The 15868-nt window shown below is 37.5% G+C and overlaps 1 protein-coding gene across 1 annotated transcript in view; it reads left to right on the forward strand.

Moving 5' to 3' along the window:
- The window catches only part of LOC136857028 (folliculin-interacting protein 2), a 79262-nt gene extending 66905 nt beyond the window's left edge, over nt 1-12357 (forward strand). Inside the window, exons 13-14 of the mRNA XM_067135374.2 lie at nt 75-284; nt 9047-12357. Of these exons, the coding sequence (XP_066991475.2) occupies nt 75-281 (207 nt within the window). The 3' untranslated portion in view covers nt 282-284; nt 9047-12357. The remainder of the gene's footprint in view (nt 1-74; nt 285-9046) is intronic.
- The last annotated feature ends 3511 nt before the right edge of the window (nt 12358-15868 follow it).

Below are 15868 nucleotides of genomic sequence, written 5' to 3' on the forward strand. Positions count from 1 at the left end.
GCAGTTTAATAGTCACTGAGTGGGTGAACTGGTTTTTAAATGTACATTGTTTTTTTCTTCTTCTTTTTTTCCAGTGCTTGCAACACCTCGAGTCTAAACTGCGAGAATTGTGTCTTCGTAGCCAAGCCTTAGCTGAACTCCTGCTTACAACAGAGTTCTGCGACTTAGCATCCCTCACATCATTTCTTGGTTTGGAAGCTAACGATGTTCCGCTTCTCCTCGCTGTGGCATCAACTCACACTCCACAAGTTACTCAGCATTATGGACTGACTTTTAGATGAGAGGTAAATAATTTGTTTCTACAAAATATTGTTCAACTAAATACTGTTGAATCCCAACTAACCAAGGTTGTATAACTCAGGCTAGTCTGTGAGTATAATTACTCTACTTTACTTGAAATAAATACAGGGTCAGTGAAAATGAATGGTGGAGTTTCATTTGATGACAGCAGGGCACAGTGGAGATACTGATGAAATCAACTCAGTTAGTTTAACCCCTTAAAGGTCCAGTAAACTCATGAACATTGATTTTTTGTTTTTAATTAATTCAGTTAGATTTTGTCTAGAGTGGAATGCTAAACTCAGAACTTAAAAATTTCTATTAGCTTGCGAGATATGAAAATCCTAAGGTAGGGGACAGCGTGACGTCACTGTTGTCTCATGACAGGATATTGCACGCCACTTCAGTCTATCTACAGGTGTTTCTCAGTGTCAGCACATTGTTTGGAATGAATAATCATAATCAGAAAAGTGAAGCCTTATCAAAGTGCACAACATCTCGACTAGAAAATGAACCACTGGCATGTGTTATGTGTTATTTCAGAAAGACAGGGAAACACCAACTGGTATAAGTGCAAACATTGTGAAGCCGTGCACACTGCTGCTGAAAGTTTCTGCTGTAGAGATACTGAAACAATAAATGAAATGCACGGAAGTGTGACATGTATTGTTTGATATGAGGACTCTGAATGAAATTACAGTGTATTGAATACCAGACGTTTTCTTCATATGGATAAAATGAATATCCCCAATGTGAGGGAAAGACTGGCTATGAAAATTAGTGCTACCTGGTGGTCTGTAGTCCTTTGTCAGTTTGCGTACGGGGTCAGTTCATGGTCTCTTTTAAGGAAGAGAGAAGAGAAAATCAGAAGCATAGCCAAAGGGGGGAGGGGGTACAGGGAAATTTTATGAAAAAGAAAGTAAACAAAATCACAATAAAGAACAAATTAAATAAACATTCAGAGACATAATTGTAAAACCAAGAGATCTGTTGAATCTATTTTCTAAGATGCCTCAAAAGTTGTATTTTCGATCGTAAACCGAACATACCATTTGCTGTATAACTGTTGACCTTCATTGTACTGTTCTTGTTCTGTATTTTAGTGTATTCTGTTCTGTATTTTATTACTTCGTAATATTATGTAGATGCACACTTTGCAACAGGAAGAGATATCATTCCCCTCATTTTTAGTGTGGGTTCAGAACATTTTTAAATATACATTTTCTATTTTGTCTCAGGAGTTCGGCTTTATATTTAATCAATAATTCATAGTCCTGCTCTCAGAAATGTGTAGAACATACTAAACTATGTCGGGTTGGTGAGAAATCAGCATGACTAATTTTTTATAGTGAAGTGCGATATCTCTCTGTACATTTCTCTTGATTGGAAAATCTGTGGAAACCTACACTTTGTCCCTTCGATGTTTTCAAAGTGCTTGCATGGTTGTAACCATACACAACACAGTAAACCATGTTTTCACTTAGGTATCGTTTACGGTAGTTGAATATGCCAAGCCAACAGTTTCACTGTCTGGTTCTGTTACACCTGCAGGAGCAACACCTTCTAAGGGTGTGTTTATGCTGTAGCTTCGCTGCTGGCACATGGATGCTCACCCTAGCACCTCGCTGCTGGCAATAGCCAGGCTGGTCAACATGTAGCTTTTCAGCAGTCCCGCGCCCACGCTGCTGGCAGCTGACAGGTGTAGTCGAAAATTCAAAGTCAGCAGAACTGATAGTTAAGGCTGTTTGCATTTTGCTTAATTTGACTATAGATACAGAGGGGCTGAAAACTTAGACTACGAAGCTACCCCGTCGGGGAGAAACAACGCAGCTCCAGCTGAAGCTTTTGAAGTGCGAAATAAATCCAGAGATTTTTTTAACGAGTGAGTCACAGTTCTGTTGGCAAGTGTACCTTACAATAATTTGGTGTACTGAATGCGTAATAAAAAGTGTTAAATGCCTCGCCTGGATTTTTCAGTGCATTTCTACTGTGGGAGTTAATTAAAGAATGAAGTGTACTTTTGAATAATGTAAATCCAGGAATTAGGTTGAGGCAGATGTTGAGGAAAGTAGAAGAGAGGGAGGAGGGGAAGGAGAAGGTGGTAGTGTTTCACGTTGGTACCAACAACGTAAGGCAAGCTGATATAAGTACCAACATAGTTGGAGATGTGTGGGATCTGATAAATGCAGCACGGATGAAGTTTAAGAAAGTGGAGATTGTTATTAGTGGAATACTGTGCAGGAGGGATACTGACTGGAGGGTGATTGGGGATTTAAATGAGACTATGGAGTGGGTATGTGGGAAACTGGGAGTGAAATTTCTAGATCCTAATGGGTGGGTAGGAGATAGGGATCTGCGCTCAGATGGCCTTCACTTAAACCGCAGTGGTACGTATAAGTTAGGAAATTTGTTTGGAAGGGTGTTAGGGAGGTACATTCAGGAAATTGGGGTGGCCTAGGGAGCGGTGATAAGGGAACAGGGAACTGGAAATCAAGTAGGGATGACATAAAATTGTTAGTGTTGAACTGTAGAAGTATTGTAAAGAAAGGAATAGAACTAATTTAACAGATATATATTTACCAGATAGTGTAATAGGAGTTGAATCATGGCTGAGAAATGATATAATGGATGCAGAAATGGATGCACTGGAGTGTGTATTGTAGAGATAGGATAGGAATGGTGGGAGGGGGAGTATTCATTCTGGTGAAAGAAGAATTTGTAAGCTACGAAAAAGTTAAAGATGGGACACATGAAATTCTAGGTGTAAGGCTCATTTCTAAAGATAATAGGCAACTTGATATATTTGGAGTATACAGACCGGGAAAGGGTAGCACTGACGCGGATTCGGAATTATTTGGTAGGATAGTCGGCTATGTGGGAAACGACATGGAAAGAAATATGATTGTAGCAGGAGATCTGAGTGGAAATAAAAGTATTGAATAGGTGGATTAAATTAAAACACCTTTATTGTTGTTGAACTGTAAATTTTCAATACGGACCAAAAATGATATTTATAACGTGTAATAAGTGGTATGTTCCAAGCTGTCAGCGGAGAGATGGCGTGGAATGACATTAGTAGACAAATAAGTTTGAGTGGCGTTTATAAAAGTAGGAAAGATCACAATATGAAGATAAAGTTGGAATTCACCGAGCTCGATAGCTGCAGTCGCGTAAGTGTGGCCAGTATCCAGTATTCGGGAGATAGTAGGTTCCAACCCCGACTGTTGGCATCCCTGAAAATGGTTTTCCGTGGTTTCCCATTTTCACACCAAGCAAATGCTGGGGCTGTACCTTAATTAAGGGAGAGCGGGTGACCTTGAAAGAACCAATCACAATCCAAGTTACAGGATATCCGGTGATGTGCCAGGCTCGAAAATCGAACGTGTTTGAGAGCATGGATGTGGCGAGGATAGCAGCCAGCAGCGCAACTATAAAACCAGGCTCCAGGATAAAAGCACAAATTGATTTCCATTGGTTTGTTTCATCATCGCCTAACATTGAGCAGCGAGGCTTGGCGATGTGCCAGCAGCGAAGCTGCAGCATAAACGTACCCTAATACTAGTATTAGAAGGTATTGGCAGGAGACGGCTTGCCAATCGTGACATCACTTGCTCCAGCACTGTGGCCATTTTCCACTTATATCTTCTGAACAATATAATACAACAGGGTTTTCATCATCCGAATTAAAATTTAATCTTGCATTCAGTGAGTAAAGAAAGTAAAACTTCAAAATAAGTTGCCCGAGCCTTCAAGCGGGGAGCTCTTACATGCTTAAGAACTTTCTTAGACTAAAATAAACTGTAGAAGGACCCTAAGAGAAATGTTTACTTGAATAAATTATATTTAATTGTTGAAAAATCCTACTTTGTATTAATTTTTCAATACTCTGTGCAAGAACATCTAAGTGCTTTCGCACTGTATTACTGAGCTTGTTTCTTCCTAATAGCAAAGCTCTGGTTTTCATTTATACAGTATCTTATACCTAAATATTTTAAGCAGTTTACTATCAATCTCTGCCTGGAAATAAATATTTTGTACATGTAAATTGTAGGTTTACAAAGTTTACGTGCACTTACACGATTAGGAACAGAATAAATTATAATACAAAATTTTCTGTTATGTTGGTTAGCACTTTTAAGGGATCCATTTTTTTATACCTACAGTTCATAACTAACGCACACAGGCTATACTACACTACACTACACTACACTACACTACAGATAATATTTACAGTCTTCATAGCATTACATCTTTTACAGTTGTTGAGTATGATACATGTGGAAGCAGGGAGCAGAACACAGGGGTACTTTGCATCCAGGCACATAAAGATTGTGTCTCACCATTCCATTTGGGAAGCGCACATAATACACCACTTGCTTTTGTGCTTTTCTTTCTCTGACTTAGAAGGGGGGATTCATTTCAGGGAAATGTCTATTCATAAATCTTGCAGCCAGATCTGGACGATATATGCATGCAATTCGCACGGTTAGTGCATCTTGAGGAGTTGATTCTGTATAATTGTCCAGAATCTCTTCAATAAGGTGCATTTTGAACTGAAGATTAGCGTACTTTCTTCCATTTTTCCTGTGTATTATGAAGGAGTTAAACACTGTGAGATCCAGTAAATGCCTAAATATTTTCTGGTAATTTTTCTGCAGCCTTTTCCTTGTAGTGGCATATGTAACAACATATTGATCGGATAGATCGACACCCCCAACCCCCACTCCCATATCATCATTTCTATCCAAGACTGTCTTCATTTCACTGTTGTGGATGATGCTACTCAGCACACAGACTTCCCTCTTATCCCTCTACTTGGGAGCCATCAGCCTTCTTCTGCACAAAACTTAAACTTCTCCTTTCTTGAGATTCCATTTCATAACTTCTTTCGGGATTTCTTTTTGAAATTTTGTACAGTACCAACAGCGTTTGTATTGAATTTGTTGAGAAGATCAAAGATTTCTGGACTGCTATAATAATTGTCCATGCCGATAAGATACCCCTGATTCAAAATGTTTTCAGCCAATATAAACACAATTCTTAAAGGATTTGAACCTTGACAAGAAGCTTCATTTTTTTTTTTTTTTCCAGTATACCTTCTACTTTTTGTAAATGAAAACCTTCAACCTGTTTTCCAGTCAATGACCGGGTCAGGGATGGGATGAATGAAGTCCCCAACTTGCAGCAAGGATATGAATTGTGCCGGCTGCCGAGGCCTGTCGCACTCCACTGGGGAAATGATTAATGACTGACAGATGTAATGAAATGATAGTGGAGAGTGTTGCTGGAATGAAAGATGACAGGGAAAACTGGAGTACCCGGAGAAAAACCTGTACCGCCTCTGCTTTGTCCAGCACAAATCTCACATGGAGTGACCGGGATTTGAACCACAATTTAGAAAAGACCCTTCTGCAAGGCAAAATTGAAGGCACCAGACCAAAAGGCAGAACAACAAGTAGATGGTTAGACCAAGCAAAGAAGATCACCGGTCTACCTCTTCACAATATCTTAAGAAGAGCTGAAGACTGCTCAGGATGGAAAAATCTCATTAAGGATGCAGTTACTAGTGAAGTGAAAAAATTAGGTCACGATGCTCAGCAATGAGTAAACCGATCGATGATGATGATCCAGCTGTGAGAGGCCGGCGCGCTGCCGCCTGAGCCACGGAGGCATTTTTGTAAATAAAATGAGGATAATCCAGAAATGGAGGGTTATAGTGCAATGGCAAAGATGGAAATGGCTCCTAAACAAATGAAAACAGGAAAACTAGCAGGGATGGATGACATATGTGTGGAAATGATAAAGGCTGCAGGACCTGTTGATCTACTTTGGTTATATAGGCTGCTAAGTTGTATATGGAGGAAAAAACAAGTACCTGATGATTGTTGTAAAGATGTATTAATACCAGTATTTAAGAATACAATGATTGAGGAATTACATTGTTACATTGTTGGAGGAAAAAACAAGTACCTGATGATTGTTGTAAAGATGTATTAATACCAGTATTTAAGAATACAATGATTGAAGAATTACATTGTTGTCACAAGTTGCCAAAATATTGGAGAGAATAATAGAAAGGAGGATGAGAGGAAGGGTGGAAAGAAATTTAGAAGAAGGGCAGTATGGCATTTGACAAGGCAAGTCAATGATAGACCCTATATTTACCATAAGATTACTGTTGAAAAATCAGTGGGAACCTGGTGAAGATCTGGTGATGGTATTCCTTGATCTAGTGAAAGCGTATGATAGTGTTAACCCTCCAAGTGCTATCGTCTCGCTACGAGATGATTTGGGTCCCGTCTCAAGTGCTATGATCTCGCAGTCAAACGATTCGTAAAATCGGTATAACAACTCGTAAAATCGGTATAGCAATCGATTTTACAAATATTCTCGCTGCGAAATGAAATTCACTAACTGGTAGGCCGTGCAAGTTGGTCTTTGGTTGGGGAAGGAAAGCAGTAAGTGGCGATCTTGTCAGCTGTGAACTGGTCTTTGTTTACGTCTACTCAAACTGTCCAGTTGCTTTGAGCATTTAAAGATTATTTTTTGCTAGCCAATTTGTGATAATTGTGTGCCTGATTTACTTTATCTTATTTGGTTTATTCTAGTTTAGTGATTATTATAATATAAACATGAATGAACTAAGTGGTTCAAGTGCAATTAGAGAAGTATTGGAGGATGAGTGATGAAAGTGAAGACGACATTGGGAATGTAGAAGATTTTCCTGATGATTTTTCATTAGACGACTTTTCTTCTGGAAGTGGGAAAGAATATGACCCTAATTTAGATACCCATGACTATAGTGATGCGTCAGGTAGTGATGTAGACAATACAAAGGTGCTAAACCTATCAGGCACATCTAGACCTAATGGCCCACCACAACAGACTCTCTCCGAGTCTTTTTACCTGTGACTTTTTTATTATTCATTGCAGTTTCTATTATTATATATCATTGAGCTTGTAATGAAATTTAGCACATTTTGTATATCTTGGAATTTAATTTCAGATAATGTAGTGCTTGTTACCAACCTCAAAATTTGGGATATTCATTTTAAAAAAATGACTAATCATCCATTATACTTTTATTGGATACTTGTAAGTAAAATATCCTACTATAGTCTTATTTTCTAATTCTTCCTGAACAAATTGATATATAATATGCCATATTTAATTACAAATTTGTATTTATTATAATTTTTTTAATGTATCTGCACGCTGCCTTAAGAATGCTCAACACTTAAGAGTGAAACCGTCAGCACTTGGAGGGTTAATAGAGAAAAGGTGTGGGAAACCCTGGAAAGAAATGGATGTGAAAAGGTATCAAGGGAATTAGTGAAGGCAATGTGTACAAACTGTTCCAGTTGTGTCCAGACTCCATTGGGGAGAACAGTTAGGTTTAGAAACCAAACTGAACTAAGGCAGGCAAGTGTATTGCCTCTACTTATATTTATAATGGTTATGGATGAGATTCTAAAGGAAAGAAGGGTAACATATAGAGGGGGTATGAAAATAATATTGTTTGCAGATGACATAGTGATCTGGGAAATTAACAATACAGAAGTGCATATCCAACTAGAGGTTTTAAATGACAGTATTGAGAAATATGGTATGAAAATCAGTGTGGAGAAGGACAAAACAGTGGTTACGATGAGAGGAGAAAGAGAAGGAAGAGACGTCATTAGTATCAGGGGACAAAACCTTGAGGTTGTTGAATACTTGAAATATTTGGGAAGTGAAATACCATGTACAAAATGCAAAGTTGGATCAGGAGATCAGCAGAAGGGCGCAAGTGGGAAATACATTCTACCAGAATGTAAGGAACTTGGTGTGAAACAGAGAAGTTCCTATGAAATGTAAAGAGATAGTGTATAAGATGTACTATACGCCTATATTAACGTATGCATCAGAGACTTGGATAGTGACAGCAAGAGATGAGAATAAAATTCAGTCCGGTGAGATGAAGTTCCTGAGGAGTATGGTAAGGAAGGCAAAAAGAGACAGAGTAAGAATTGTTCAGGTCAGAAAAGAAATAGGACCGAGCTCGATAGCTGCAGTCTCTTAAGTGCGGCCAGTATGCAGTAATCGGGAGATAGTGGGTTCGAGCCCCACTGTCGGCAGCCCTGAAGATGGTTTTCCGTAGTTTCCCATTTTCACACCAGGCAAATGCCGGGGCTGTACCTTAATTAAGGCCACGGCCGGTTCCTTCCACTTCCTAGACCTTTCCTATCCCATCGTCACCATAAGACATATCTGTGTCGGTGAGACATTAAGCAAAGTAGCATAGAAAAGAAATAGGGGTAGAAAAACTGAGTGATAGGATGGAGAAGAATAACTTGAGGTGGTTTCGATATGTTATAAGGATGGCGAAGGGAAGAGTACCAAAGCAAGTGTTGGAGGCTAAGATTGAGGGCAAGAGGAAGGCCCAGAGCAAGATAGATGGACTCTGTCAAGAACAGTATTAGAAACAGAGACTGGAATGGAATACAATTACTGAAGAGGAGTGGTGGAAGCAGAGACAACGGTGGAAAAGTACCATTAACACCCCAACCTGTTAGGAGCTGGACAAAGGGAAATGAAAATGATGATGATGATGATTATGTGTGTGCGAAGCTTTAATTTATTATGTTACTAATTATACTTCTATATTAATTATTGCAATCATTTTATTTACTTGCCTTTTTTTTTTTTTTTTTTTTTTTTTTTTTTTTTTTTTTTTTTTTTTTTTTTTTTTTTAATATCGTGTGTAATAGCTGTTTGCTTATTCCAGTGCTGGTGGATGCTGTTACTGTGCTGGAGCCTGAAACAGATGCCACTTCTTATTGGTTGGAGAGCAAGTAGTGAGTTCACTACATGAGTGGAGGATGTGATCAGTTGAGATTTAAAATCTTCAAGTCAACTAACTTGTTACCAGAACCAAAGAAACTGGTATTGTTTCTACTTTAATACATTATATGACTTTCATTTTTATATCTGCTTCTAGTCTGACCGAGTGTTAAACCAGTCCCAGAATTTTTTAATCTGGTGTGGTATTTAAGTTCCTTTGCATTTACATTTGGTTTCCCCCCTTTAATGTTGTGATGTACATTATAATTTTTTTATGCTAATTCAGTGAATAGGTGTTTTATCATCTAGTTACTAGATGGTAAAATGAATTCTGAAATGGAAGAAAATTTGTCAGACATTTAACCTCTCTTCCTTTTTATTTATTTTTGCTCTAAGAGTGATTTTAGTTTCCTAAAACCTTATGGCCATGTTTTATGTCTGTTTGTAATATATAGTTCTAAAAACTGTGTAGAAATTTCAAATATGTTATTTCTAGGTGATGGTTTCTTTATCATTATTTCATATAGAACTTAGATGATGTACATATACCTACTCATTTCATGTTATAATTTAAATCCATCAGTTTCATAATATTGATAGAAATCATTCCCATTTTTTGTACACAAGATAAGTAATAACAATGTAAGAATTCCAAATGACAGCTGAATACTGTAATGCCAAAGTATGGATGACAGTCTCTCTAGTTAATGTGAGATATGTTGAGGTTATGTTCTGTCTCTTTTGTATTGTTTAATGTTTCCTTATACATTTTTTATTTATTTTAAACTATTTAATATTTCACAGTTAATTTATTTATTTGAGATGGCTGTTTGTAAAAGATGGGTCATTATAAATCATCTTTGATCCCATAATGGTTTTAGAGTCTTATTATTATAGAAGGCAGACCACTGGACTGAAATTGTTGACAAAAGCCGTTGTTTATGTACAGTATATTATATAGGCCTACACACCAATTTATCAAAGATTTGACTGTGATACTATTACTGGCTCAATATCCCCCATGGAAAAAAATAGATGATGATGGTTATTATTATTGTTGTTGTTGTTGTTGTTCTAGACATGTCTAAAATTATTATTACCATATTTGTTTGGAAATAAGATTGCTTTGAGTAATGAGCTCTCTAATTTTTAGGACAGTGATACTAAAAGTTTCATAAAGGAATATAGATAAAGGAAAAATAGCTATGAAGTTGCTGAGAGAGAAAGAAAAACCATAGTTCATGTATGGCAAAAGTCTGCTGACAATGGAATACTGATTGTTGTGCAATCAGTGTGATGAATTCTATTAATATCAACTTGTAGCACTTGTGAGACTGAAACAAGTTTTAGATCTTCGTATCAAGAAAATATTTTTTGGCACAGCCAAGAATTAAATATGGGATTAACTGACAGCAGTTAGCACACCTCTTCTGTAAGCTATAGATGCAGTTAATTAGGAGAGAAAATGTAAGCATTTTAGAACTCAGGTAACTGGGGGATAGGAGAAACAGATTCCATTCTTTCAGTGTAGCTCATGACAGCAACGTGATGGGGAGATAACAGATCGATCAGGATTAAAAGATGTTGCTATTCTGTATTTAGACAAATCATACCTGCAAAAGGTGTTGTTATTTCCAGCTTCCCAGATCTTTCCTGTTTTAAAGACAAGTCTTCAAAACTTGCTCTATTAGGATTAGGTTTTATTAATTAAATTGTAAACCTTTCAGTACTTTGCTATAGATTGTCATTCCAAATGGCACCTTCATTTAAAAATCTCTGGAAATGTTTCAAAAACATACTAAAGAAATGAAAATTGTTTTACACAAACAAAGCAGAATTTGCATTATTCATGTAAAAACTCATTTTAAAAATTGCACTATCACAAAGGAAAAATTATAGTCTCTGGTAAATTAAAATTAATTCCAATAAATATATTCCTCTGTTTCTCAAGAGAGAAAAAGTTAAACTAGATTTTATGGAAACTGAAGAGGAAAATTTAGTCTCATGGCTCAATTCAGTTATACATTCTGTTAATGAAGACATCCTAAGGAAGAGACATACTGATTTGAATTTTGTGTATTTGTTGGATTCATTTCTGTAATCAGGCTTGTTACCTTTCATATCAGATTTCTCTGTTGAATTGGAAAAGTTCACCAATAATTATCCTGGATGCTCATTCTAGTATAATATTATATTGGGATAAAATAACATTTGAATGACTATTGCTAGCCTGGTGCAGTCCTTGTAAGGCAGACCTTTCAGTAAGGATGGGCAGCATGTGTCAAGTATGGGAATCTGTGTGTTATTGTCATGGGGGTAGTGCTTTGTGTGGTGTATGTGTTGCCGGAATGTTGGAGTCAGCACAGACACCCAGTCCCAAAGCAGAGGAAATTAACCATTTAAAATTTAAATCTCTAACTTAGCCTGGAATCGAATCCGGGTTCCTCTGAACCAAAGTTCAAGATACTGACCATTCAGCCAAGCAGCTGGACATTATATTGAGATGCAAATCAAGAAGTAAAGAATCCTATTTATAACCACAAATCATAATTATCTTTGGTCCCTAAAATCCCTAAACATACAATTTGGATAACAAAAACAATTTCAGATGTTTCGATTCCATACTGAAAAACTTAAGTAATTTCTTCATATAAAGCCTGTGAGGTTAATACACACAAGACCATGAACCTTACAGTAATTATGGTTAAAGACCTTTTTTTACAGGAGTACATGGGGCTGATGTCCTAAGTCCTGTACAAAAATCAATAATGACAGTTTCTTCCAGGCAAGTTTTTACAGTAAGTCAGCTTAATCAGAAATACAAATGCATTATTTTACTTTTTTAATATACCAGATGGTTCACCAGCCCCTTATTTTATCTGAGATAGGCAACCCAAATAATGCGCATAACCAAAGATCCGTATAGTTTTATGAACACCAATAATTTGAAATTTCTCTTTATGGTCAATAAGGCTGCTACCTGTGTGCCATCACTTTAGATTGATCCATGGACCTAGCTAAGGAAAAACTACTGTGCACAATTATGCACCAAATACTAAGGACCATTCTGCAAACCTGTGATTTATTGCGCCTTGAAAAAAAAAAAAAAAACAGGTACCCGTAATACGATCAAATTAATAGGTTATGCCATGTGTTCTGTAACGTAAGGAAGTTAAATGAACTCTGTGATGAAGGCATTGTTGCGGATATTAACTTTCGAGGTGGAACGGCGAACGACAGAGATGCTTCATTTTAGCGGGGATGCAATAATAATTTTTTTATTTCCTGTTGGTTTTAAGGGATGCGCTCTGAATTGGCATCTTTTCCTTAAGGATGGGTGGGGGAAGGAAATCGGCCTTGGTCTTTTGCCTGGTGGTAAAAATGGGGGAAACCGAGGAAAACCATGTGCAGTACGGCCAGCATCGGATCCGAATCCACAATCTGTCAAGTCCAACGCACACAAATAATAATCCACATCTACGAGGTCACATCACAGCACTTATTCATTTCCTCACGATGTATTCCTATGAAGAGTGCGTTGAGTTGTTGCTAATTTTTGGAGGAAGTACGGTTGAATTAATATGTATGCCACGTGCTCCGTAATAGTAAAAGGTTAAATGAACACTGTAAAGCATTATTGAAGACTTTGACACGGATATTGACTTTCAATGTACAAGATGTATTATGTACCCATAACAACTTACAGAGCAGAAACTTGGACAATGACAAAGAAGGATGAGAGTTGAATACAGGCTGCTGAAATGAAGTTTTTGAGGAGTATGATACAGAAGAGTAGAAGAGACAAAGTAAGGAATGAGTAAATCCAGGAAGAAATTGGAATGGAAAAAATGAACGATAGAATAGAGAAGAGCCAACAAAGATGGTTTGGATACATAAAGCGAATGAGTGATGAAAGAATGATGGAAATGCAAATGCAAGGAAGGAGAGGCCACGGACGACCACGATTGAGATAGGACACAATCCAACCCAGTATTAGAGAAAGAAACCTGGACCGGGATACAGTGTTGGAAGAGGAGTGGTGGAAAGACCGAAGAAAGTGGAGAGGAAGCACATTTGCCCCTTCCCAGCTACAGCTAGAAAATAGGAAATGATGATGATGATGATGATGATGATGATGATGATGATGATTAACTTTCAATGTCAAACGGCCATACTTAAGTAATAATCCTTTAGCGAGTGTCTTGCATGTTGTGTTTGAGGCTGAGTCGGTGAAGGACCAGTGACACAAAGTGTCAGAATACTGGTAATACAGTGGTTTGATTCCAACCTTATGCATGTTTTTTAATTTTTGACCGACAGATAGTGCCACACACAATGTTTATGCGCACTTACCAGGTCACATCGCAGCACGTATTTGTTCACTCACGATGTATTCCAGTGATAAGTATGTTGATATGTTGCTCATTTTATAGGGGAACCAAGGCAGAACACAGTCCAGTCGCAATGTCTCTATCACAAGTGTTTTCCTGACAGAAGGCTACCGACTACCAATACGTTCCGAAACCTTGAACAAAGATTGCGATCAACTGGGACACTTGGAAATGTAACTTCCATTAGAGATGCTCCTATAACATCTGGTCCAAATGAAGAGGCTGTTTTGGACGCTGTTCATAATAACCCTCATATTAGCACTGGACATTTGCACTTACAGACCAACATCAGCCGGTCACCAATCATGCGTATACTGCTTAACAATAAATTTCCCCATACCATCTGCAGTTACACCCTGGATGTGATTTTGATGCTAGAGTAACATTTGGTCAATGCACATTATGCAGGGTGACCAATAATGCAGCCATTTTGTCAAAGAGTCCTGTTTTCAGACGAATCATTATTTCACAACAATGGCATCGTGAATCGGCACAATATGCACTATTGGAGTGCGGAGAATCCATTGGGTAATATATTTCAAGTGCAGTGGGGAGTAAATGTCTGGTGTGGGATCTTGGATGACTCTCTTCGGACCATATTTTTTCGACGGACATCTAACAGGAGCAGGCTACCTTCATTTTCTTCAAAATGAACTCCCACAGTTGCTGGAGAACATGCCTCTGCGCGAGGGATTACGAATGTAGTTTCAACAGGACGGGACTCCACCTCACGGATCAGTAGTCGTCCGGAACCATCTTCCTGCTTTATATCCAAATAAATGAATAGGAAGGGGCAGACCCTTTCATTGGCCCACCAGATCACCCGATCTAATGCCACTTGACTTCTTCCTGTGGGGTCACTTAAAGCAGGTAGTGTATGTACCTGAAGATCCTGGTCACCTTCGGCAACTGATCACCGAGGGATGCCAAGCTGTTACACCTGACATGTTACAATGTGCAAGAATGTCTTTAAAACGTCATGCTGAAATCTGCATAAACCAAGGTGGTCAATATTTTGAACACTTGTTACACTGAATATGCAGAGTACCCTACTTCCTACTACAGACCATCATGTCGTAGGCCAACCTGGCTACGTAATATCAGATAAAAACGGTCCTTTTCAGGACCAAATAAAACTTCACTCTTTGGAACAGGATAACGTGTGGCCATATTACAGTCACTGTAAACGGTGTTAATTGAAAAATAAAAGGTGTACCAGGCTGTAAATCAAACCTACTACCAGACATCTTGGCTGATACAATAGCAGTGATGCATGATTTAGCCACCTTAGCTACCGCGAACTGTGGTGCATAGCTAGCATGTTGTAGTCCTTATAGACACTTCCTGTCCAAACGTAAGATAATGTTATTCGTAGCTGTGATCGGTTTACACATTCATTATAGTTTAAATATTAGAAATATAGAAACAGAAATAACACTGCCACTAATGATTTCTACCATATTCGCGAGCATTATAGTTCTACTAAGGCCATAAAGGAGCAGGTACTAATGTTTTTTGGATGACTATGATACTGTTTTGACATAAGTATAAATAATGAGAGTTTTCCACTACTTTATTATATAAAGTGTCTAAAATATTTCAATCACATTAAAACACAGTACCGGTTTCGACCTGTTAATTAGGTCATCATCAGCTGCTGATGAACCTGCTTATTCAATAACGATTGTACATTGTAAAACATTACTTACACTAAACATGAATGCCTATATTCCAATAAAATATAAAGCTATAATGTTAAAATATAAAACAGGGTACAGTTCTTGAAGTCTAAAAAGGCTTTGACATCCTTGTGTCACGTGAATGCCAGATGTTCCATTAAAATATTATGCTATAAAGTTAAAATCAGGGTACAGTTCTTAAAGTTTAAAGATATAATATATTATGTTGGCTTTACAGCACAAGATATTTAAACTTGACACAAGGATGTGAGAGACTCTTGAGACTTTAAGAACTGTACCCTGATTTTAACTTTATAGCATAATATTTTAATGGAACGTCTGGCATTCACATGACACAAAGATGTCAAAGCCTTTTTTTTTTTTTTAGACTTCAAGAACTGTACCCTGTTTTATATTTTAACATTATAGGATTATATTTTATTGGAATATAGTAATTCATGTTTAGTCTAAGTAATGTTTTACAATGTACAATCGTTATTGAAAGCAGGTTCATCAGCAGCTGACGATGACCTAATTAACAGGTCGAAACCGGTACTGTGTTTTAATGTGATTGAAATATTTTAGACACTTTATATAATAAAGTATTGATTAGGTGGAAACTCTCATTCTTTACACTTGTGTGTTCAAACTATCAATACGGACAATGAAGCTGATAGATTATGATAACTGAAAGAA

Source organism: Anabrus simplex, chromosome 1 (genome assembly GCF_040414725.1).
Source record: "Anabrus simplex isolate iqAnaSimp1 chromosome 1, ASM4041472v1, whole genome shotgun sequence".
In the NCBI taxonomy this organism is placed as follows: Eukaryota; Metazoa; Arthropoda; class Insecta; order Orthoptera; family Tettigoniidae; genus Anabrus; species Anabrus simplex.